General features: G+C 43.6%; 1 protein-coding gene across 1 annotated transcript in view; it reads right to left on the minus strand.

The window, feature by feature from the left end:
* Positions 1–26912, minus strand: part of KDM4B (lysine demethylase 4B) — a gene marked incomplete in the record, with an annotated part of 3340808 nt that overhangs the window by 2101730 nt on the left and 1212166 nt on the right. Inside the window, 1 exon segment of the mRNA XM_044054047.1 lies at positions 7162–7211. Within this exon segment, the coding sequence (XP_043909982.1) occupies positions 7162–7211 (50 nt within the window).

Here is a 26912-nt window from a genome sequence, read left to right on the forward strand (position 1 = left end):
GGGCCCTAAAACCATGTTGTGAGTCTACAAGCGTTGTTATTCAAGAGATAATGTAGGAGTTGATGGTGTATGCGTTCCATTATTTTGGATAGAGGAGATAGAAGGGCAATAGGCGAAAATTGGAGAGTTCGTTAGAGTTACCTCCTTTATGGAGGGAATAATATGGGAGATTTTCCAACAGGATGGGATTTTGGATTCAGTTATAGTTCTGTTTATTAAGATGGAGACTGGGTAGGCTATTTCGCTGCAGCTTAGTTGCAGATATTCAGCTGGAAGCTTGTCGGCAGAAGGGGTGCACGGTTTGAGTTTAGATAGTAGTTTACGTATATAGGTTGTGGAGATGGTATTAAACTTTAGCATGTGGGTGCTGTTTTGAGTGGGGGTAATTTGGAGGGATGGGGGGGGGGGGGGAGTCATGGTGCTTGCCAGTGAGGTGACTGTTTGAGAGAAGAAGTTGTTGAAAGTGTTGGCTATTATGTTAGGTTGGGTTTGTGCTAGGCTAGATGGGGTAGGTGTTTTGGTGTTGCCTGGATGGAGTAGTTTGTTTATTCCTGACCAAAATTGTTTTGGGTTTTGGTTTTGTTGATATTGAAAGTGGTAGTTTTTCATGCCCTCCCTGTGGTCGCGAGCATTTCCTCCCACATCCAAAGACATGCCGTAGGCGGATTGGACACACTAAACTGGCCCTAGCCATGAGTGCGTGTGCTTCTGTGGAAGGTTGGGCACTGGGCTGGCAATTAGACACTGTAAAACTTCAGTGCCAATCATGAGCAGACAGGTGATCTGCTGTGGCGACTCCTAACCAGGAAAAGTCAAAAGAAGAAGAAGAATGGAGATATATATATATATATATATATATATAGACAGATACACACACAAAGACACATGTACACACATTTTTAATGTGGGTAGAACACGGATCCCTCAGGACCATTTTCAGGCTCAGCCCCTGAAGATAAAAATGCGTAGCTTCCAAGCTATGTACACAACACATTAACAAGCTAAATGAAAGATGCAGCAATGCAAGTCAAATTTCTAATTACAAATATTCAGTCACAGCACAGACAGATTAATGTTACTGAATATGCCAAATTCAAAAAATATAATGGTTAAATACAACATTTATTAACAGAAAAAAATTAAATATGCATTGTTTTAATTCAAATTTACTATTTTAACATTGTTTAGAACTATACAAATTGTGTTTTTAATACTTTTCTAACGTCTTAATTTCTTGCATATACATTAGTCAAAATCCATGACTTCAGCATCAGACAAAATATGCAGACTGTGATTTGCAAACAAAAATAGGGCATCCGTATAACGGGTCTATATTAGATAACTGAAATAGCAAGTCAGTGAACGCTCACATGAGCGAAAACGCCAGGAATCGAAAGGTTGTTTGTGGGGTCGGGGTACAGTGAGGAGTGGGATATTTGCCCTTTCCTCACTGTAGTGCGACCTCGGAGTTGGAGTATATAGTTAGTAGGGGTTGATGGGGGGGGGCCCAGCCCCCCCATAATGAGTTCAATTCCCGGCGTTTTCACTCATGTGAACGTTCGCTGACTCGCTCTTTCAGTTATCTAATATATATCCCAAATAACTTGTAATAAAAGTGCCTATTACCAAGGTGATTCCAAGGCAGTATGTGAAATAAAGCTTGAATCTCCTGCTTCCTGCACTTCATTCATAGATAGACACAACTCTGTTTGAAAAAAATGTAACTGTCACCTCTGTAAACTGCCTGCCAAACTGCTTTATGATGACATTTCTTATTGCATTTTATTGTTTTCCCTCTTGTAATAAACAGTAACAAGTTTAAAAGTGATCACAATAACATTACATTTGTGTTGTCCATTTTCATTCTTCCTCAATCGATGGGTTCCAGATTGGACTTTGGCTCTGAATTGGCTGCTCCTACCAGATCCTCTGATCCAACACTTGCGAGCTCTTCCCTTTACCTACAATGCCCTACCCACCTAACATACCTCAGATCGAGTCTGCTGTCCCTAGGATAGAGTGGATAATGCCTTAAGAGAAGTCAAAGAGGTACAGAATTAGAAAAAAAACTGGTGCTCAAGCAAGGAATAAAAGGACGGGAGTTTGGAGGGCAAAAAGTTGAGGAAGAATGAAAATGGACAACACAGATGTAATGTTATGATGAGTATATAACTTTTTTTTTTTTTACCTAATGATGTCATTTTCATTCATTCCTCAACTGATGGCACAGAGTCCACAGCTAGATGAACCTTGGGTGAACCTCATGGAAAAATATTCCAGAGTACTGTGGAGTCAAAGGCAACTCAGTTTCTAGAAATCAAATCTAATTTGTAATGAGTAATAAAAGTATTAGCATTGGACCAAGTGGGAGCACACACCTGTCATCTATGGAAGCCCTTGACCAAAACTCTGAGATGACCACCATAGACCTTGTGTAATGAGTTCTAAGAGGCTTAGGTATGGATAATCCCCTTTCTAGTATAGACAAAAGAAATTCAAATCCATTAACCATCTGGCCAGTGTGACTCTGGAAACTGACTTGCGCTATTTGCTAGGTGAGAAGGATATAAATAACTGGTCAGTATTCCAGAAATCTTTGGTTCTATGAAGATATAAACAAGTTGTTTATGTACATCTAAAAATATGTAGAATATACTCTCCTTTATCTTAGAAGTTTGGAAAGAAAGCTAGGAGGTTAATGACCTACCCCTTTATCTGAGAAACCTGGAAAGATAACTGTGAGGTTAATGTTGGACTCAGAAGCTACCTTAGGTAAAAAAAAAAAAAAAAAAAGACTGGTTAATCCCGCAGACACCTTGTCTTTGGGGAAAACCAAGTAAGGAGACTTGGAGGACAAATCTTGTAGTTTGTGGACACTTGTCTAGCAGATGTGAAAGCAACTAAAAATGGTTTTCCAGGACAAAATGTTTAGATCTGATCTGGCTGAGGGTTCAAAGGGTGTTTGGGTAACTGCTTAAAGCACAAGAGTTAAATCTTGAGGAGGAGTAGGATGCTTTAGTGAAGACCTATGAAAAAAAGCTCTTTTGAGAAAGGCTTTACATAACTTAGAAGAAGCTAATGTAGAATTATTTTCACAGAGGTGGAAATTCGAAATGGCAGCCAAATTGACTAATAGTAGAAAAGCTAGCCCCTTTACTGAAAACTGAAGTTAAAAACATCAAGTACAGCTGGTACGGGGTCTGAAACGGGGTGGAGATCCTTTTTAAGGGCCCAGAATACAAATCTCTTCCATTTGCTTTTGCAAATCTTTATAGTAGAAGCTTTTTGAGAACATAACAAAATATAGTAGTGTGGACTGCCTGGCAATTAGCAGAACTGGAGAAACCATGCTGTCGAGTTAGAGGCCTGTACTGTCCGTATGAGTCATACCTATCAAGTGGGACAGTAGGTTTGGAATGGGATCCAGTATCCAGGGTTGATGCAGAATGTGAGGCCAGAGGAAGGAGAACCAAACCTGATAAGGCCAAAAGGGTGCAAATGAGGATAACTCTGTTCTAAGTGGTATTCTTTCTGTAGAAATGTGAGATTAAGAGGTAATGGTGGGTAAGCACAGAGAAGATCAGTGGGCCAGTCATGGACAACAGCATCCTTCAGTGACTCCCCCATTGGAGGGATCAGGTCTAAGAACCTGTTTCACTTGTTGCTTAGGGGAGAACAGTATAGGTCAAAGCATGGATGATCCCATACATGGAAACTTCTCTCCACCACTTAGAAATTAACAGACCACTTGTGACGCATCAGAATGGACCTTCTGTGTTTGTCTGCAATCATGCTGTCTTTCCCTGGTATGTGCATTGCTATTAAAAAGCATCAGAAGAGATCGCACACTGCCACACTCATTGCTTCTCGACATAATGGGTAACATTTGGTTTCTCACTGCTTGGTGATGTACCAGACTACTGGCATGTTTGTCCATCTGAATTACAATTGTCCCAGAAGGTAGAACATCCTGAAAGGCCTGCAACCCTAGCAGGGCTGCTCTCATTTCCAGGACACTGACACTCGTCTTGGCTTCCTTTGGAGACCACGTACCTTGGACTGCCCTTCTCAATTAGTCCCCCCCACCCCAGCTGGAAGGCATCTGTGATTACTGTTGCCATGGGCAGGGGAAGAAAAATGGATGTCCTTCAAACACTTTGTTAGAGTAAAGCCACCAAAGAAGATATCTTTTGCAAGCTTCTGTAATCTTGACTGGGATGGTTATAGGTTGCTGAAGAATGGACCACTGAGCTGACAGGGTCCACTGCAGAATTCACGTGTGAAACCTGGCTAAAGGGACTAGGGTGACAGCTGCTGCCATGGAAACCAAGGCTTGTAAAATTAGTTGTGTTGGATGAGAAGAATGTAGGATTACTTTCTTGACCCGAGATCTGAGCGTCTGTATTCAAGATGCAGGAAGAGAGACTACATGACTGTATCCAGACAACCACCTACAAACTGCAGGTACTGCGTAGGTTTGAGTTGTGACTTCCTGTAACTGACTGTGATGCCTAGATAAAAAAACAACTGGAGCAAGTAGTCCCCTTGCCTTTAACAGCAGATGCCTGGTTGGGACAGTTATAAGCCAGTTGTCTAGGTAAGAAAACACTCAGAATCCCAGTAGTCCCAACTGAGCTGCTACCACCACCATGCATTTGTTGAACACTCTGGGGGCTATGGTGAAACTAAAGGACAATGCACTGAAATGGTAATGACCGGCTCCCAGATGGAAGCGCAGACATCTTCTGGACTACCTGTTCATTTTGATGTGATAGTACGCATGTTGAAGATCTATTGAGCACATCCAATCGTCCTTTTTCTGCAGTGGCAGAATAGACTGAAGCATGACTATCCAGAACCTTGAATACTGCACAAACTGGTTAAGTTTGCTGAGATCAAGAATGGGTCTCAAGTCCCCTGTCATCTTTGACACTAAGAAGAATCTTAAGTAGGTCCAGGATCCTCTCTCGTCCGGGGTGACCTTTTGGATGGGTCTTTTTTTCTAGCAGCTTTTCTACCTCTAACACGGCTGCTTCCCTCTGACTGGGTGGAACATTGGGGATTTTTTTCATGCTTGTAAGAGGAATTTGGAAAAATGGTATGATATAGCCTCTGGATATAATTTTCTGCACCCAGGAATCTATTCTGGATAGCCAGGCTCTTTGGTGCAGAGACACCCCCCCCCCCCATTACCTCCAGAAGGCAACAATCGGGCAACTGCTCAGGAGTGCTGATATGGCTTGTCCAAAAGGGAATCCCAGAAACCCTGGTTTTGCAGACCACCTTTGCTGTGGGGGTGGCATCTTCCATTACAAGTCCCCCCTCTGGCCCTGAAAGAAGCATCTCCTCATCGGTCTTGGAAAGGACCATGGGATTTACTGAACCATATCTTTCTACCTCCTCACTCATTCAGGAAAATGGTCTTTGAGGGGTAGAAAAACGTATCCCTATGGCAAACAAGGTCTTTCCTTCTTGCTCATATCTGGAGAGAGTATCTTTTACTTTAAGGCCAAATAAAGAAGATCTATCACAGCATTGATGAATGAATACAAAAGGCTCCAACTTAAACAAATCCAAACTGTAGAAAACAAAGTCTCAAACTGCACAAACCACAGGCTCTCTAAAACACAGAATTTTTTTTTTTAAGATAAATGCTTTCATCCAAATGTGAACAATGGACTTCATCTGCAGAGGGGGATCCAAAGTGGTTGGATCAGACTTTGACAATTTCACAGGTGGTGGCAAAGAAGAAGCTAAGGAGGAAGTGGGATCCAGGGAAATCTTACAGTAGTCCATCTTTGGAAGCAGAGTCGGACCACCCTTTAACTGACTTTGTAGACGGGGGTCTGATCCCCAGCTGAAGCAGAATAAGTGGTGGAAATTAGAAGGGCTTTGAACACACATCTCTCCTGTTTGTAAATACACTGGAATTGAAACCAGCACATATACTACAGTGTGACTCTAAATGGGCAGCACCCAGGCAGTATACTCCTTCTCTATAGGCATCTGAGTTAGAGATTTTATGCCCACAGGTGATGTATTTTTATATACATACATGCATATACACACATATATATATATGTATTAAGTTAAGAAAGGGAAAGGCTACCAACAATGGTAGAGAAAAATACCCAAAAAAGGGTTAAAGAGGGAAGGAAGACAATGGTACTAAAGAAAAATACTGGATTATCGATAATAATCAGAAAGGAAATTTACTGTACTAGGGAGAAAAGTGACAGAATTAGGAAAACTTAGCAGATAGTGTAGGAAAAACTCACTAATTTAACCACAGCTCACCAGTAGCAATGTGGTAGCAAACAAGATCGGAGGTATCTTAGAAGAGCAGGGCATTATGGACAAAGAGAGGAGTTTGAGAGTTTTGGATCTGAGGACCTGGTAGAAGTAACGGATTCAGATCCGAGGTTGGATCTGAGGCCCATGAGTTGAGGAATGAATGAAGATGACATCAGATTACTATTCCATTCTTTTTTCCCCACATACAGCCTGTGGGTTAATAACTATCAACTTCAACATCAGCAATGTGAGAATTAAATTTCTAGAATCTGAATGCCACTTACCCAACACACACACGCACCTAGCCAACTTTCTTTTGTTGCAATTATAAACTCTTTACAGGACCCATGTAAAACCTGTCCAAGATTATTTTTTTTACCATTTTGTAATGCCCAAAAATCAGCTTTACCTCTATATAAGAAGACTGAAATTCAACAGGAAATTAAACATGACACATGATGAATTGCAAAGTTGTTTATACACTCTTTCGTCTACTCTGCTATCAAACGTTGCTTCTGCACCCGGTCTATTACAAATACTTGACTGCACATCACCATGCATATGAATATGTTCAGGAATGAAAAGAGTAACCTGACAAACAGCTTTCAGAACTAACCTGACAAACTTAAGTCATCACAGAATAAGAGGATAAAATTTCCTCATATAAACACACACATATAAATTATACACAGTATGTGTGTGTATGTATCCGCACACACACTGTATACACACATCTATAATATATATGTCTATGTGTACCTATACATACATATGTGTGTGTGAAATTTCAGTTGCTTCCAGCTTATAAGCAGAACATTTGTCAATTTAAATTAGGCTACAGCACATGCGGTATTGTTTGATACTTACCCTTTGCCAGGCGTTCCAGTCTTTTCCCATGTTCTGGAGGTATGGTATACCTAAACAACAAAAAAAAAACATTTTAGTACAAACTGAAAATGACAGTGTATACTCTTGCTGAAATGACAGAAAGAAATAGAATCTGTTTATTTTAACAAGTGGACTGGTAAATGTTAGCTTCAGAATATGTCCTGATGGAAGGGAAAACTAAAAGTACAGCTTTGTACCTACCATAAATGTAGATGTCCGATAGATATGCAACTGCAGTCCTGACATATGGGTTGTCCTGCCTCAGGCAGCCCCTCGATCGGCCGGATTCCAAAGTCTGGGTCCGGCGTCGGCTGATGTCGCCTCTTCCCCGACGTCAGAGTGGCTGGGGTATAAAATCATCAGACAACGCCATCTTCTTCAGTGTTTCTTGCCCCAGATGCCAAGTGCCCTCCAAGGAAGGCTAAATTTAGAGAATGGATAAAATTACAGACATGCACAATAGTAATAAACAGATACACCATAAAAGCTATCCCCAGCTAAGTTGGAAAATGGGTAGTGGACCCAAAAAAGTAAATTACAGAGGGGTAGGAGGGAGGGTAAACCTGACTGCAGTTGCATATCTATCGGACATCTACATTTATGGTAGGTACAAAACTGTACTATGTCCTTCAAGAATGCAACTGCAGTCCTGACATATGGGTTGAATGCCATAGCCAAGCTGGGGGTGGTAGGATCTAAGAAAAAGATGGTGTAGCTAAAATGCCCTGCAGGACTGCCAAAGCAAAGCCTGCTCGGGATCTGGAGTATAAAGGCAGGTTGTAGTGTTTGGAAAATGTATGCATGGAGCTCCATGTAGCAGCTTCTAGAATGTCCTTTGTAGCCACCCCTCTTAGAAAGGTGGTGGAGGTGGCTATAGCTCTGGTGGAGTGTGGCCTGATGTCGGCTGGCACACCTTTTCCATGGAAGGAGTAACAGAATCTGATGCAGTGTCCAATCCATTTTGAAATTGTTTGTTTGGAAATTGCCTTTCCTTGCACTCCAGCAGCGTAAGCTACAAATAGTTGGTCAGACTTTGTTGGCCTTTGTTCTGTCCAAGTAGTAGTGTAATTGTCTGTGTATGTCCAAAGTGTGCAGCAGCTTTTCCCCTTTATTTTGAGGATTGGGAAAGAAAGTAGGCAGCTGAATTGCTTGATTTAGAGACACCCTGGATATCACTTTTGGCATGAATGAAGGATTGGTTCTTAAAGAAACTCTGTCCTGATGAAAAATGAGGAATGGAGGTACTGCCATGAGGGCCTGTATCTCCGAGACTCTTCTTGCTGAGGTAACTGCCAACAGGGAAACTGTTTTCCAGGAGAGAAATTGCATTTCTGAAGATGCTGCTGGCTCAAAAGGAGGAAGAGTTAATTTTTCCAAGACGAAGTTGAGGTCCCATGCAGGCACTGGTGGTTTCCTGGGAGGTTTGATATTCTTTATCCCTCTTAGAAACTGTCTTAGCAAAGGATGTGAAAACACAGGTGGATCGCAGTTGTATTTTGCTGAGATTGCTGAAGCGTGTATTTTTATGGAAGAATATGAAAGGCCACTATGAAGCATTTCTGCCAAGTATTCTAGTATCAGTGGCATGCTTATTACTGATGCATCCTGACCCTTGTTGGCATTCCAGGTGATGAATCTCTTCCATTTGGCTGAATAAGTTTTTCTGGTGGAAGGTCTGCGTGCTTCCAGTAAGATCTCTGAACTTTTTTGGAGAGAGAGATATGGGTGGAAGTCATGGGACCCTCCAAGCTGTCAGCTGCAATGTTTGCAGGTTGGGATGAACCGTCCTGTATTTGTGCTGAGTTAGAAGCAGAGGCCATTGAGGCAGGGGCCACGGCTTGGTGCGAGATATGCTCCTTAGTAATGGATACCAGTGCTGCCTTGGCCAGTCTGGAGCTATCAAAATACCTTTCGGTTGTTCTGCTTTGATCTTCAGTAACACCTTGGTCATTAATGGTAGAGGTGGGAATGCACAGATTGTCAGGGAATTCCAGCTGAAGGAGAGAGCATCCATTCTCCAGGCTTGAGGATGGTGTGTCCTCGAACAGAACTTCTTCAGATGATGATTGCAGTGAGAGGCAAAGAGATCTATGTCCGGCCTGCCCCATGCATGAGTTATTTGTGAAAAAATGTCGGGATGCAGCATCCATTCGTGCGGGTCCAAAATGTTTCTGCTTAGACTGTCCGCCAGAACATTGTCCTTGCCTGGAACAAACTGGGATTGCAACTGTAAGTTCAGTTTCAGGGCCTTTTCCCAAAGAGTCATTGTTAGTCTGCAGAGGGGGTAAGAATGAGTGCCTCCCTGTTTGTTTATGTACCACATTACAGTGGTGTTGTCTGTCTATTAGCAGATGACCTTGTTGAAGAAATTTTTCGAAGGCCTCGATTGCATGAATCACTGCCAACATCTTTTAGATTTATGTGCAGATGCATTTCCCGGGGAGCCCATTGCCCTTGCATGCATCTGCCCTCCATGTGCGCCCCCCATCCATGATCTGAGGCGTCTGTTGTAATGGTTTGACTTGCTTGAGGTTTGTTGAAAGACATGCCTTTGTTTAATTGACTTGCTTGTGCCTACCACAAAAATTCCTTTTGAAGACATGGAATGAGTGGTATAATTTCTTCTAAGTTGTGGCTGTGTTGAGACCATAAACTTTTTTGGGTACCATTGTAGTTTTCTCATGTGTAGTCTTGCCAGTGGAATCAGAAGAATGCAAGATGCCATGAAACCCAGGGCCTGCAGGATTTTCCTTGCAGTCATCTGGGTGAGCTTTGCTAGGCCTTTGAAGTAATCTGGTAATTGTTCTTGTTTTTCTTCTGTGAGGAAAGCCATTTGTGAGTTTGTGTCCAGTTTGGCTCCTAGAAAAATTATTTGTTGGGATGGCAGTAGTCTTGATTTTTGAACATTGACTGTGTATCCCAAAGCCTGTAGTAAGTGTATGACATAGTCCAAGTTTCTTATCAAGGCTTGTTTGCTGTCCGCTTGTATAAGGCAGTCGTCCAGGTAAGATATATTTGTATCCCTTGGAGTCTGCAATGTGCAATTACTGATGCCAGGCATTTCGTGAACACTCTGGGCGCAGTAGATAAGCCAAACGGCAATGCTGAGAATTGATAATGCTCTGACCCTGCAAGAAATCTGAGGTATCTTCTGCAACTGTGTCTGATTGGGACATGCAGGTATGCCTCCTTGAGGTCCAGAGTAACCAGCCAAGACCCCTTGCCCAGCATGGGAAGAAGTTGCTGTAACGTCAGCATTTTGAATTTTGGCACAATGAGAAAAGTGTTTAGAGCGGACAAGTCCAGTTATAGGCCTCCATTGCTTTTCTTTTCTTGGAACAAGGAACAGTCTTGAGTAGAATCCCTGACCTTGTTCCTGAGGAGGAACCTTTTCTATTGCTTTGATCTGTAACAGGTTTGAAACTTGTATGAGTGCCTCTGCCCTTTGATTTTGTGGCAGGTTTGGCATGCCTTGTCTTGTTGGTAAGGTATGGAAGTGGAACCTGTACCCTTTGTCTATTATGTCCAGTATCCATTTGTCCTTTGTTAAAACGTGCCAATTCTTTGAAAATAAGGATAATTTTCTGCCTAACGGTGCTTCTCTTTGAGCCTTGGTCGGCGGTGTCAAAGTCAAGTCATTGTGATTGTTCCTGTGGAGCAGTAGAAGTCCCTGCGCCACTTCTCTGATTAGTTGGTTGCCATTGGCGGCCCCTGTAGGAGCCTGGGTATTGCCCTCTACCTCGAGCACGCCTGTTTTTCCCCTTTGGAACTTGTCAGTGTCTGGAAAGGACCAATTCTTTGAAGGCCAATTCCTGATGAACCTCGGTGGCTGAACCTGGAGGAAATCTTTGACTGTTTGTACTGATTTAGCCTTTTCCTCAATAGATTTCAACACATCCTGTGCATTAGCACCAAATAGCTTCTGTTCTTCCAGAGGTGCATCTAGGAGCTTTACTTTAACATGATCTGGCAATGCCTGTTCTTTCAGCCAAGCATGTCTATGTATGACGGCCCCTGTCATAGCTGCCCTACATGAAGCTTCCAATGCATCATAACCACACTGAAGAAAATGATTGCTAACCTGCTGAGTATTATGAACCAAATCCTGCAAGGCCTTTCTATCTAAAGGCTCAGGAGAGGCTAACTTTTTCTGCAAATCATCCATCAAGAAATCCTGATACTGAAACATATGGAAAAGACAGTTAAGTGCCCTCATGGCAAGGGTGGTTGAGGTATAAACTTTTTTACCCCCTCTCTCCAAGGACCTAGATTCCCTGTCTGCGGGCAAAGGGTTTTTGGCCGTGGAGGTGGCCACTCCTTTGGGCCCCTGAGAAATAGTTTCTAGATCCACACAGTGGGCCTTAAAGAGATGCTTATGAGTTTCAGGAACCCTGTAATATCTGTCTGGCCTGACAGAAGCAGGACGGAGAGAATCAGGGGAAGCACTGGAGTTTGAATACACATCATCCAATACATCTAACACTGGTGGAATAGCTAAAGGCCTGTGCTGGGGTAACTTAAGGAAAGTACGCAGCCTTTTCCTGGAGTCAGAGAAATCCTGGCCCTGCCACTGAAAATGCTCTCTCATGGAGTGGAGAATTTCCCCGAAAGAAATATCCTCTGGAGAAGAGGCAGAGGGAATGGATTCATCAGCATCACAATCCTCGTAGGCCTAGAAGGATTCTTCCTGGAAATCTGAATGGTCTGAGTCCCCAGAGGCTTCATCTGAGGAAAGGGTATCTGTCTGCTCAACCCTAGGCCTTTTATCTGCAGGCGGCTGAGAACCTCTGATTAAAGAAATTAGATCTGCAGCTAAAGTCAAGATCTGTTTAGCAGAAGTGGAACCTTGGGAAAATGATTTAAGAGGGTGAGCCTTAGCCTGGATGGCAGCCTTAGCACGTGTGTAGGCCTTGATGGACATAGGGACCGGAGGCCTAGCTGCCCCACGTGCTGGAGTAACTTTATCCACCGGTATGGTGTCAGGTAAATCCTGGGCTTCGGTTTCAGGAGGAAAATCAACAACCGGCACCGGGGTAACCTCCGGGACCGAAGTGTGCGGTAAAGCGGTGTCGTTGGTCTGGAGCGGTTGAATTACCGCCTCCGAAGAGACCAATGCACTCGCGGTAGGCTTTGGCTTGTCGTTGGTGGAAAACGCGGGCCGAGAATGTCGGTCCCGGTCCTTCCGTTTTTTGGAAATGTGTTGTCGGTTGTTCCGACGGCATGATATAGGAGAAATTTTCCCCAAAAAAGTCTTCAGCAAATTCTGCCCGGCGCCTCAGAGTGCGCTTATTGAAGCAAGCACAGGCAGCACAGGCCGAGACGTCGTGGTCTGGGCCCCAGGCAGGGAAGGCAGTAAGAATGGAAGTCCTTATGAAGTATTTGTTTACCACAAGACAAACAATTATTAACTTTTGCAGTTTTATTGGACATCGGCTGAGGCAAGAAAAGGTTCCTCAATGGGGTACTAAGCTTTTTGATGACTTCGGTAACTGAAAACACAGGAGCTGGCCGAACGGCACTTGCAAACTGCTTCTGCTTCGGGCACTGTGCGGCAAGAAAGACTGAAGAAGATGGCGTCGCCTGATGCTTTTATACCCCAGCCGCTCTGACGTCGGGGAAGAGGCGACATCAGCCGACGCCAGACCCAGACTTTGGAATCCGGCCGACCGAGGGGCTGCCTGAGGCAGGACAACCCATATGTCAGGACTGCAGTTGCATTCTTGAAGGACATCGGAACACAGCAACACATATCTTTATAACACAATCACTTCACTATAACCTAATAAGAAAGTAAACTCATGGCTAACTCTCAGCCACAGATAGCACAGAGCACAAAGAACTTTGAAAATGACACTAAAATGCATCCTCTAATTTTAATATTAATGATGCAGCTAGCTCCTGTGAAGATATGGGATCAAGTACAGACTATGGCCCATGTGACCAACTCAAGTAGCAGCTCAGGGGGACAGAGCTGTCAGAGGAGAAAGGGCACGTCCATCCTCAAGTGGAAAGAGCTGGTGCAGGCCTTCAAATTCTGCAATCCTTTGGAGAAGGGACAGGTATGGAAATCACAGCTTGGAGGCTGGAGTTCTGCCTTCCAAGCCATGAGGTGGTAACAGCTTTTGCAATAGCTGTAGAAGCATGCACCCACATGGAAAAGGAATTATGGGCCTCCAGACAGACAAGGATTGTTCATCTTCCCAACAAAGAGTAGGGTTAGCCATCAACAGTAGCCCCTTTACATCTGGAAAGCCAGAGACAGCACAAAAAAAACCCATGGCTACTTGAATGACAGCTCCTTCTGACACTCACCTCCCCAAAAGGTCTGGGTGAACCTCCGCCATGAAGGAACAAATTAAATCAAATACAGTACGGCAGGCTAAATAATCAGGTGGTAAGGGGAAAATAAGCCTAGACAAAAAAAATTAAAACATTAAGGATAATTACATATTAGCCTTAGCACAACATGCACAATAAAGCAACATTGGAAGGATATTGCAACTGCTGGTATCAACTCACCACAATCAGGAAACTAATCAATGTGCCATCAACATGAAGATCATAAAAGCACCTGCTGTTTCTTAAAAACTGAATGAGCCTTTGTTAATTAAAATTTTTTGAAATCACATGAGCCTTTGTTAATTACTCTGTACCATGAACTACCACACAGGCAGCAATCTACTTAACACCGAATGCGTGATAAGAGACCTTGGGACCCGGGTGGACAGTAGTCTCTCCTTTGATAGTCACATCGCCACAGTAGTCAGAAAGTCCTTCTACGTGGCACACCTCATCATAAAAGGGATCTCATCCAGGAAAAAAGAGGTTATTGTTCCCCTCTACTCGTCACTCATTAGACCCATTATAGAGTACAACACCCCTTTTGGAATGTACCTCAAGACATCTGCAGCAGCTGGAAAGGCCACATAAGTACCTCACAAAAATGATTACTGGCCTCAAACAAATGCCCTACACTGACCGTCTAAAAAAACTCCAGCTTTACTCCGTAGCATATCGCCTACTCCGAGGTGATCTCTGCCTAACATATAAAGCTATGTCAAACCCAGAGCTGTTGGACATGCTACATCTAAAGAAATCCCAATATCTCTGAGCTACATGCTCTAGGGACCTAAACCTTGTCACCACAATAAACAGGACACGCTGGAGGAATAGATTCCTGTCCCAGAGACTTCCTATACTCTGGAACAAGCTACCCATCTATGTCAAGCAAAGTTCTTCATTAGCACTCTTCAAGAAAAATCTTGATGAGTGGATGGGAAATAGGAAATACACCCCGGGGATCACTTCTGTGTCTCTGCTCGACAGTGGCACAGGAAAATAACTTTCTTGGGTGGCGTAAGCTATGGAATCTTGATGGCTAGGCTTATGTAGGCCCTTGGGCCAACAGCCTAGTACCTACCAATGAACATATTATCTACTCCTGGAAAACATTCTGCTTATATAACTTACTTGCAAGTTAAATATTTAAAAACATAGGCATTGCAATTGAAATATGGCAGAACAGTGTCTGAATCCCAACAGCTTATAAGTGAAAGTCTGAATTATGAGCTCTTTGATTCAAACGCTGAAAATGTGCTGTAGCAACAGGATTTCTAACTTAAGTATGCTACAACTTAAGGGTGAACACGAGTACAATGCAAGTCAGAAACTGTGTTACAAGTGCGTTGTACACGTGAATTAAGTTGAACTTTGGATTTCTTTAAGTTAGCTTTTTTAGTCACTGTAATTACCGTTGTCTCCTGTCACAAATGCTACATAGTTAATTTCTATTTTAGGGATTTTTTTTTTCTGGCAGGGACCTGACATGTTCAAAAATTCTGAAAACATTAAGCTCAGAGAATGAAGTTTTGACTTGCAGCTTATTATTTTATCAACAAGTTGTAGCAACTGTGAAATAAGAAAAATAAATTAGAGGTTCAGGGCAGTCCCTTACTGTGGGTCATGGGGACTAGATTGGTCAAGGTAACAAAGTATTTTTGACAAAATTTATGTTAATGTTGGAATTCTAAATATATCCATTTAGAGATGTTTTAAAGTAAAGATGATTTGATTTGGGCAAGTTGATGCCCAATTTTTTTAATATTTTAGTCTGCAGAACCTTAGAACCTGCATGTATCAAACATCTAACCTTGAAGCTTTTGAAATACACCCCTGGTTAAAACATTGGTAACATATGTATATCCACAATACTAAAAGCTCTGGGAAAAAAGTCACTATATCACTGTGTCTTATCTCCTTCATTTACAAGGAAAATAATCACGGACGTTTGTCCAAAGAAGATGCCTTCTGAACCACATAATTTGGTCCATTAATTTTCACGTGAAGTTTTTCACCCTTAAGGCATAAATGAAAAGACAGCAGTATTTAATAAAACAGTGAAGTGATGGGGATAGGATATAGTAAGAAAGACAAAAGTCTAACAACAGGTAAGCTGTACCCTACTCAGTTTGCCATATATTTTCACTGACTTCACTATGCCATAAGATCAGCCTTCCAATCTACAGTTACTGAGCTTATTCAGTGAAAGTCTAACACCTAATTGTACTTCAGTGAACTCACCTCTAAATCTTTCTAGAATTCACTGGTTATTTATTTATTTACATTTGTTGACCGGGAGTGTCCGACTGGACGTAGGTCCATTTTCAGCGGAGGCCCGGGAAGAAAAGCTCCACGGTTAAAATAAACAGACAGTAGTTACATTGGATTACATAGCGATTAACAATATAACATAGCAATTACTTATAACATGTTTACAGATGAAGAACATAGTACACATCAGTAGACAACTAGAATCTTTATCTGTGAAGTACATAAGAAGAAGTTATGTTCTTACCATAACGTTCCATGTTAGTTGTCTTCTTCTCGCCTTCTTTCTTGCTGGATGGGTTCGGAGCCAATCCTCGGCTCCGACTCGGCCTATATTATAGCTCGAGAGCTATTTTTACCGGCTCGAGGCAGCCCTGTAACCCACAATACCATGCGCTACCTTCTCCAGATCTCATTTGGAAGCTAAGACATAGTATAAATATAATATCATAATATCATAATCCTCATTTGCAAGTACGGGCTCCCTGCTAGTAACACTAAGGATACGGGGAAACCGTAACATGTTGTATCTCCAGAAATGGAAGAACTCAGAGATCTCAAGTCTAACCAGGCTAGGGGGCAGGAGGGAGAGACGCAAGAAAGAAGGCGAGAAGACAACAACTAACATGGAATGTTATGGTAAGAACATAACTTCTTAATGTTAACTTGTCATTCTTGCTGGATGGGACAGCGTCCCTAGCATCTTAGTCCTGGGTGGCTCAATGGAACAGACTCCTGAGTACAGTGGAATCAAAGTCAGCTCTATTTCTGGAGGCTATATCAAGTTTGTAATGGGACATAAAGGTATGTTTGGAAGCCTATGTAGCTGCTGCACATATGGCATCTAGTGGTAACCTTGCTTAAAATGCCGTTGATGTTGATAGTGCCCTGGTTGAATGAGCCTTAGGCCTAGATGGAAGTTGCCTGTGTCTCAACTCATAGACAAAGGTAATAATAGATGTCAACCATCTGGAAAGAGTAACCTTCGATACCGGAAGCCCTTTCTTTCCTGCAGCATAAGAGAGAAAGAGCTGATCTGACTTTCTGAGTTGTTTTGTCCTGTCTAGATAATACCGTAATTGACGATGAACATCTAATGAATGTAATTTCTGTTCAGCCCTGTTGGCATAGTCTGGGAAGAAGACAGGCAAGTCAATGGAGTGGTTTAGATTTGCTTCAGAGGACACTTTCGGTAGGAAGGAAGGGTTTGTTCTGAGAGTTACCCTGTCTTTGTGAAAGACCAAATAAGGGGGACGGACAGACAAGACTTGAAGTTCCGATACCCTTCTGGCAGATGTTATGCCTACTAAAAACAGAGTTTTCCAAGAAGGAAGCTTGAGGTAGCAAGAAGCTGCAGGTTCAAAAGGGGGCAGAATCGATAAGGTTAGAACTAAATTCAAATCCCATTGTGGAGGTGGATCTTTAACTGGAGGTCTAAGCAAAAAGATGCCCTTGAGGAAGGCTTTACAGAGTTTGTGGGACATAACATTTGCTTCTGAGAGCCCAACATGAAAATTAGCAATGGCCGCTAATTGTACCCTGATAGTGGCTAACGATGACCCTGAATGAAAAAGCTCCGCCAGAAAGTCTAGAACCTTATGAATGGGTGCATGGAAAGGATCTAGAGACCTAGTTTGTGCCCAATGCGAAAAATGCTTCCATTTACTCGCATACGTCTTCCTAGTATTGGACTTATGGGAAGCCAGGATGATATCACGAACAGGAGGAGAAATAAGGGGAAGCCTGGCTATGGCTAGAAGTGGAGCAACCAAGCTGTGAGGTTGAGGGAATGAAGAGACTGATGCAGCTTGCCCGTGAGATGGGTCAACAGATCCGGAAGGGGTTCCAGATGCCAAGGCTGTTCCAGTAGGTAACTGTGCAGGAACGGAAACCATACTTGTCGAGGCCAAAACGGGGCAATGAGGATCATTTTGGATCTCAATGCGGTTGCTTTCTGAATTAATTGCGGGATCAATGGCAAGGGGGGAAAGGCATATAGAAGACCCCGGGGCCAATCGTGAACAAGAGCATCTCTGGGGGGATGGCCTGGTAGAGGAAAGAGTGTGAAGAAGTTGAGGCACTTGCTGTTTTGAGGAGTTGCGAAAAGATCGCAGCAAGGCTGGCCCCACTTCTGAAATACTCTGTCTGCTACCGCTTGATTCAGAGACCACTTGTGAGGCATGAGGATAGTTCTGCTCAATCTGTCCGCTATGACGTTGGACTTCCCGGGGATGTGCGTTGCTATCAGAAACCATTGAGAGGAAATCGCCCATTGCCAAAGTCTGCGTGCTTCTCGACATAGGGGGTAGGAATTTGTTCTGCCCTGCTTGTTTATGTACCACACCACAGACATATTGTCCATTTGAAATGCTATAGTCCCTGTGGGAAGAGAGCTTTGAAGGGCTTGCAACGTCAAAAGCACCACCCTCATCTCCAGGACATTTATGTGCAGGTGGCGTTCTGATTGTTGCCATGTGCCCTGGACCGTCCTGCCCTGATAATGCCCCCCCACCCGATCAGGGAGGCATCCGTTGTCACCGTGGCAACTGGGGGGGGGGGAGACAAAGGGTCTGCCCTGAAAAAGCTGAGGGGAAACCATCCACCAGGAGAGATGATTCTTGCAAGATGGGGTTATCAAAATGTTGTTAGTCATTGGTAGCTGTTGAAAGGACCACTGAGAAAACAGCATCCACTGAAGGAGCCTCATGTGGAAGCGGGCTAATGGGAGTAGAAGAATCGCCGCTGCCATGAGGCCTAACGCTTTCAATACTAGCTTGACTTGAACTCTGTTGGGCTGAAACAGGGACTGAACATTCCGCCTTATGTCTGTCACTCTCTGAGGTGGTAATGTTGCAGACATTTCTGTGGTGTTTAATACGGCACCTATAAAGTTTATACATTGACAAGATGACAAGGAGGACTTTGCAAAATTTATAGAAATACCTAGACTGTTGCAAAGTTGAATAGTGTAATCCCTGGCCATTATAAGATGCTGCTTGGTGGTAGCGGAAATGAGCCAGTCGTCTAGATATGGAAACACCTGGAATCCTTTTTGTCTCAGGTGAGCCATGACCACTGCCAAGCATTTGGTGAACACCCGGGGGGCTGTGGTGAGACCAAAGGGCAGGGTTCTGAATTGATAATGACTGGCTCCCAGCCGGAAGCGGAGAAACCTCCTGGTGCGCCTGTGTATCTTTATATGATAGTACGCGTCCTGGAGATCTAAGGAGCACATCCAGTTGTCTCTGCCCAAAAAGGGTAGAATGGACTGCAGTGTTACCATCCGAAATGTTGTCTTTTGTACAGAGTTGTTCAATCTGCTGAGGTCCAAAATGGGTCTCCAGTCTTTTTTGGTACCAAAAAGAATCTGGAGTAGATTCCGGATCCTAGCTGATCTGCTGGGTCTGCCTGGATGACACTTTTTTTCTAACAGCTTTTTTATTTCTAGCTGAGCCTGACCCCTTTGTGCGGGTGGTACGTCTGGTAGGGGTCTTGGCGGTTGTACCGGAGGGGAAGTGAAGGGAATTTTGTAACCCTCGGATATGATCTTCTGTACCCATGTGTCTTGGGAGAGGGATTGTCAGGCTTCCAGGTACAGAAATAATCTTCCCCCGACTGCCTCCGAAGGCGGACAGTCGGGCAGCTTCTCAGGGATGCTGAAAGGGTTGGTCAGGGAAAGATTTCCTGGAACCCTGGTTCTGTGGACCCCCTCTGCCCCTGGGGCGGTGTCTGTTATTATTCCCCCTCTGCCTCTAGGGGGAAATTCACCACGTGCAGCAGGCGCGACTCCCTGTGGTTTGCGAAACCATATCTTTCCACCCCTCTGTTCCTTAGGATAAGGTCTAGAAGGTGTGGAAAAATGGACTCCTACGGCAGAGAGAGTCTTACCATCTTGCTCGCATCTGGTGAGGGTATTCTTCACCTGAGGTCCAAACAATTCTGAACCATCAAAGGGGGTGTTGGTGAAGGACACCTTGAAGGGATCGGCAAAGTTACAGAGTCGCATCCAAGCGTGACGTCTCAACGCAACACCTGTGCCAGAGGCCCTACTCGCTCCATCGGCTGCGTAAGAGATAAGCCGCATGGAGGAGTTAACAATGGAGTTCTGGGTGGCCAGCTGGGAGTTTATCTTGTCCTGATACCCTGCAGCAGAAGGATCCTGTACCGTTTCACCCAGCTCTTTGAGCAAGTCTCTCTGAAGGCGGGTGAAATGACATAAATAGTTCAGCGATCGCATAGTAAAGGTCGCTGAAGCAAATGTCCACTTGCCGTACCTGTCCATGGTCCTGGTCTCTTTGTTAGGAGGATGAACAGGTACAGAAGGATCAGCCAATTCCTTCTTAGTGGCTGCTGCTACCACCATAGCATCAACTGAAATGCCTTTGGTGAGAAAGGATTTGTCCTCTGGTGCAGAAATAAATTTAGAAGGCCTCCTAGGGGTAGGTTCCATTGAATCAGGAGCTGCCCACACCTTTCTAGCCACTACCTCCATTAGTGGGTCGAAAGGGGGAGACACCCAGGAGGTGGAAGGGTGAGATCCAAAAGCGTCAAGGTAAACCGACTCGTCCTCGGAAGGTTTGAGAGTGGACCAATTTCCCCTCTGTTTTAGGATCTCTAGGATGTCTGAAAAAGAGACATCCTCAGAGGGGGATCTGGGGGAACCCTCCGACTCATCCAAGTCAGTGTCTGACGTGACAGACACGGGGGAGTCTATGTGCTTCCTCTTGCACTTTCTTTTCCTAGGGGGTTCCCCTGAAACTTCAGGGGAGCCCTTGGAAGAGGAGGAGACACCCAAGGTGGGTACCCTACGCTTTGGATCTCTGCTGTCATATGGAGGAGGATGACCAGAGACCGTAACAGGCACTGTAGAGGGAGGAGCTGCAGAACTTAACCTTGGAGTGGACACTGGGTCCAGCACGCTCCTCATCACCTCAAAGGCTCCCCTATCAGATACAAAAGGTAGTCCCGGCTCTGAAGAGACCAGAACCGCCCCCGGCACCGACAGAGAAGGCTCTGAGAATGATGTCGGGGCCGAACTAACCAGAGCCGAAGCTCCGAAAGGGAGAGCGAGGTCGGACAAGGGTCCGATGCCACTCGCCCCCTCGGAGCCGACAATGGAGTCCTGGCGCCTGGACCTCTCCACGGACGGAACCAATGAAGAGGTCGGAGCCAACGACACCGGAGCCGAAGGTGGGAGTATCGGCTCCGACGTGGGTAAGGTTACGGTTCCGACAAACTCTGGCTCCGAACTCGAGAGGCGAGTCGGAGGAGGAATTGATAGCGGTACCGAAGGAGCCACAGTCTGGTGAGATGGGTTCTGGAGCATTTGGGCTAGTGCCTGAGATTTTATGAGCCTACTGACCACCCTCTCGATGTCGTGGTCGGAGAGCCTGGATGACCTAGATGAGCGAGTCCTATGACTCCGCTTCGATAGGAGAGGGGATCTCGGAGCCGATCGGACGGAATCTAGCGAGGGGGATCTAGAGCGCTTGCACGCTGGGGTCGGCTCCGCTGCTGGTTTTGGAGTGGATACCACTTTGCCCCCCTCGGATCTGGATGGAACCGATGTCGGAGCCATCTCGATAATGCCAGCCCTTGACTCAGAAGCTGGAGCCGAGGGTTTGGTGGTTTTTGAAGACTTCCCCGAGCCAGACTTGGACGGGGAGTCATCGGGCTTTAACAAGCCCCTTAGGATAAGCTTATTACACCTCTCCTGCAGGACTCTTGAACTAAACCCGTGACAGACGGAACAAGAGTCCTGCAGGTGTAATGGCCCCAAGCAATAGACACAAAAAGTGTGACCATCTGTCAGAGACATTTTCTGACAGCATGAGTCACACTTCTTGAATCCAGAGACCTTAGTGTCTTTGGACATAGTCCTAACCACAGTAAACACAGTCAGTCCACACACACACTCAACTTAAAATTAGAAAAGTTAAGGGAACTGACTAAACCCACACACACAGACACTGTAAGGGGTGGGGAAACTAAGGTAAAGCCCGTAGGCCCAAAGATAAAAATTAACTAAAGAAGGGCTACAAAAAGGGTTGTATGAATAAGGCAATTAGTAGGTACGTAAACAAGGGTAACTAACTGGAGAAACTACCTGAAAATTTAGTTTAATAGAATAAATCTCTTACTGACCTGAGCCGGTAAAAAAAGACAACCTCACAGCGAAGCGGCAAACGAGATCTGGGGAGGTAGCGCATGGTATTGTGGGTTATAGGGCTGCCTCGAGCCGGTAAAATAGCTCTCGAGCTATAGTATAGGCCGACTCGGAGTCGAGGATTGGCTCCGAACCCATCCAGCAAGAATGAAGGCGAGAATGACAACTTAACATCAGACATTAACAAATGTTACAATAACAAGTTCCTGCTGTATAATAAGTACTAGGCTTATGAGCATCTGAGCTTGCTATAATCAAGGTAGTTAGTGGAGTGGAAAGAAAGGTAGTGGTTGGATGGGGTGGGTGATTTTAGAGCGGGAGTTGCAAGGTCATAGCCAGCATGTTTTTAGGTGCACTTTTAGTAAAGTTTTGAAGTGGGTGCATGATGGTACGGAGGTAATTGTGTGTGGGACGGAGTTCCATAATTTGGCTATGGTGCAAGAGCACCAGCAGAGTTATTGGCTTTAGTGATCTGCAAGTGATTTTTGTTGCTGCATCTTTGTGGTCTGGTGGTGCGATAGGGCTGGAGTAGATTCTGGAGGGATGGGACATTTAGTGGATGGTTTACTAGTATGTGGGCAAGTGAGAGTTGATACCATTGAAGGAGGTGAGGGAGTTCAAGCCAGCCCAGTTCAGCAAGTGAGAGACAGTGGTGACTATGGTAGGATGTCCCTGTGGCGAATTTGGCGATTTTGTTGTAGCATGTCTCTAGCTTGTTTAGATCGCATTGCCTTAGGTTGGTATATATTGGAGAGGCATAAAGTAGGGTGGAGATAAGATGGGAATTTGCTATTGAAATCTTTGCTGCTTTGGTGAGAAGTTGCTTTTTTCTGTATAACGCTCCTAGTTTTTTGTGGACTTTTTTTATGGTCATGGATATGTGAATGTCAAATTTTAGTTTATTGTCTATTTCCACTCCTAGCAATTTGGTGTGTTCAGTTGGGTATACAGTGGTGTTGTCTTCTGCTGTGATGTTAAAGTGAGAGTTGTTTTGAGTATGTTTGGTGGGTTGGAAGAGGAGTAGTTTAGTTTTGTTTAGCTTGAGTATTAATTGGGCATCGGATAACCAAGGCTTCCTGTGTGACTTTTTGCAGTTTGGGTAGGGACTGGGCTGAGCAGATGATGGTTAAGTCATCTGTGTAATGTATGAGTGTGCCATGTTTGGTGGCAGAGGCTAGATTATTGGTGAAAATAGAAAAGAGTAGGGGGTCCAAGGATGGATCCTTGGGGAACCCCTATGGAGACAGGTTGTTGGGGAGATATGTCATTCTGCCATACAACAGATTGTTGGCGGTCAGACAGGTAACTCTGAAACCAGTTGGTGACTGATTGAGAGAAGGATAGGTTATTGAGGACAGAGATAAGTTGTGTGGGACCATGTCAAATGCTTTAGATAGGTCTAGGAAAGTAGCAGAGGAGAGATAGCCAGCCATTGTTTTTATGCTAAAGGATAGTGTTAGTAAAGGAGAGTAAGGCAGTGGTGGTGCTATGGTTTGGTCAGAAACCATGCTGAGTATTGGAAAGGAGGTCGTTAGTAAGGAGGTAGTCTGAGACCTGAGAGTGTATGCATCTCTCTAGTATTTTGGAGAGTGGAGAAAAAATAGCTATGGGGCGGTAAATGGTCCGCCTTTGTGGAGGGGAATTATATGTCATACTTTCTACAGTGCGGGAACGTAACTTTCTGACAGAGATCGGTTAATCAAGATGGATACTGGGTAGGACAGAGCATCAGCTGCGATTTGTAGGTATTCACTTGGGAGGTTGCTAATTTGGTGGGCTTAAGTTTAGTTAAGAGTTTTTTTTTATGTTGGAGGTAGGTACAGGAGAAAAAGAGAAGGCAGTGGGGAGATTACTAGTTGGAGGGGAGGGGGGTTGTGTTGTTTAGCTAGTGATAGTATGATTTGTGTGAAGTGTGTGTTGAATGAGGTAGCAATATTTTCTGAGGAGTGAGGGATGTTAGGAGGAGGGGTACTGACTTTACCTGGGTGGAGGATTGAGTTTATAGAGGACCAGAATTGTTTGGGGCTGTGTTGGGAGGAGTCTAGGGCAGACTGGTAGTACTGGAATTTGTCCTGTTTTACTAGCTTTTTGACTCTATTGCGTAGTTCTAGGAATTTCTGTCTAGTTAACGGGGGGTTTTGGTTTTGCGCCAGTGCTCCCAGGCTTTATCCCTGTTTTTCATTTCTGACTTAGTGGTTTTCTGTAGCCATGGGGAGGGTTGTGCTTTGGTTCTGGAAAGTCTTATGGGGGCATGGTAATTAAGGATGCTCAGGAAGGTAGTATTAAAAAATTCAACTGCGTCATCAAGACTGAGGTACTTTAGAGGATGCCAGTTACATTCTTTGAGGGATGAATGTGAGTGGATTAAAGTTTAGTTTTTTTACGTATTTGACGGTAGATGACAGGTTTAGCTTGGTATAAGTATTTTCTGAGTAGGAATGTTGGGGAGTGATCACTGAGACTATCTGATAAGCAGCCTGTTATATATGACTGGGGGCTCTTACTGACTAGTATCCAGTCCAGGTTAGTGTGCTTGCTGGAGTTATTTATTTATCCTGGTTGGCGACTGGACTAGTTGGGTGAAGCCATGAAGGTTTACATGATGGGTTAGATGGTTGCCAGAACAGGATTGCCAGTCAATACTGAAATCACCTAAAATGATAGTTTCTTGGGGGAGATGGTGGGTAGACCAGCTGAGGAGGTTTTCTAGTGGAGGGATGTTTTGGCCAGGTGGGAAGTAGCATCCAATTATGCTGGCGGTTTTGTTTTGGTTTATTTTGAGGTTGGTATATATTATTTCTTCACTGCCTATTTGTGGAGCTGATGATTTTAAGATCTGGATGTTTAGATGCTGTTTAAATATTATAGCTACACCGCCTTTTTTCTTGTTTAGCCGGTCTACTCTTAGTATGCCGTAACCTGTAGGGAGTATTTGCTCACTGGTAATGTGAGGTTTTAGCCAGATTTCTGTCAGGATGACTATATCTGGGGAGTACAAGTCTATGGTGACATGGAGTTCATGGACTTTGTTGGATATACTTCTAATATTTAGGCTTAGTAAGAGGAAGTCACTTAGCTTTCTATTGGCTGTAATATGGGAGAAGTTGTGGTTTCTAGTCTGACTAGAAGTCTAGCTACTTCAGCACACAACTTTGCTCTTTTGGCAACTCGTATTCTGAAAATATGGCAACATGATGCAAAGATCAACAGGGCAGATAAAAATAATGAAGACAGTCCAAAGCAACTTAAGAATGCCTACAAAACATATGTAAAACCATAAAATGAACCTTTTCTTGCAAATCACGTGTCGTCACTAATTATAGTGGTTGCTCACAAAGGGAAACTAGTCTTGTTTCATACCTTACTTACCATACTAAATATTTATAAAAACTTCCCTTACCTCTTCCAAGATTCTTCCTACCCACACACCAGTACTTATCATTCCCTACCTGGATTCCCTTTCTCGGGACAGAAGAGATTCAGTACAATCAGGTGGTACAACAAAATTTAGTAGCAAAGACGGTCAAAAATTGTGGTACAAGATAGAATTTAAAAAAATGATAAATACAGACGTGTAGTAAAAAGTGGTTAGCTATAGATAAACTAGATGTAATTTGTGTTTTTAGCTAAGACTGTAAAACAAGAACTGTTAACTATAAAAAATGAGAACTTCAAATGTTACTCATTAGATATCTTGGCAAAAATTTCATGATATACTTGAAAGTTTTTTATGGTTTAACTTAGTATATGAAATTACTGTTACAGATTATTGCAAACAATGTTTACGTTTTTATAAGTTTTATTTGTTATTTAAAATCTAATAAAACATTGTTTAAAAAAGGTGGAGGAGAAAAATAAGAGATAAAGCTGAAAGAAGAAATAGAAGTACAAGGACAACATGCTATAAAAGTTGGATATATAAAATGTACAGCACATTTGTCAGTGTGAAAAGGTTACTGAAATGAGCTGTTTTCAGGAAGTAGAATTTATTTTTAAGAAACTACAAGCTGCACAGGACAGAGTGTGTATCTTATTGCTGTAAAAGCACATATTAATGGAAAAAGCAGATGCTGCAATAAGAGAGATGTTACTGTGAAAATTCCAAACAAAGGTGACCCTTCTCAAAAAATATAGTTTTGTACAGTGATTCAGTAATATGTATTATACGTTCCTTCAAGTGTCTTAACCACCCCAAAGCTGACGCCTCCTTACTGCTTTTTGGTATCTGACCAGAATATGCTGTGAATTCCCTTGGTTTGACAGAGCTCTTTTATTCCACTAATTTTCATGTAAAGTTCTTTTTTTTTTTCTTATAAGGTTTGCACAGCTAAATGCCTCTAACCAAAGAGCAGTTACTTGTGGCCCAGTTTATTTCCAGTGTCATCTCTCAAGTGTACAGTCAAAAGCTTATAGTTAGAAACACTGCACTGCAGAAGCTGTCTGATACCCCAAGTGTTTCTTCTGTGACGGTAACTATGTACCACTCTTCATATTTTTTTTTCATTGCCAGTGTGAGAGTGAGAAGTTTCCTTACTTGTCAAATGAGGTACAGCAATGATCCAACTGGACCATAAACGTTAAAATGTTCCAAATGGGTGCCACCATCAAGTAGTTTCCTTGGGAAACATCACTGGACAGCATAAGTTTCAGGGATTCATGCTTCCCAAGGGTTGAAATCTTAGAAATGCTTTTGCAGAATGCATTTTAGGAACTTTTTTTTCTGAACAGTCTGCACAGTGGCATGGCCAACTTGAAGCATCCAAGATTATATCGTCTTTTGTCTGGCAACTTGGAAAATTTGTTCTATTTTTGATCCGGGTAACAGGTGAACTGTGCTGCCCCTGAAGGTTCCATGACAACAGAATATTTTCTTTATGTAACTCTCTTGGTGTACCACCACCATTTCATTAACAGCAGCAAAGTCCAATCCCACATAAAAATGATTATATTCTTCATA

Source organism: Protopterus annectens, chromosome 13.part0 (genome assembly GCF_019279795.1).
Source record: "Protopterus annectens isolate FY-2018-M chromosome 13.part0, PAN1.0, whole genome shotgun sequence".
Classification (NCBI taxonomy): Eukaryota; Metazoa; Chordata; order Ceratodontiformes; family Protopteridae; genus Protopterus; species Protopterus annectens.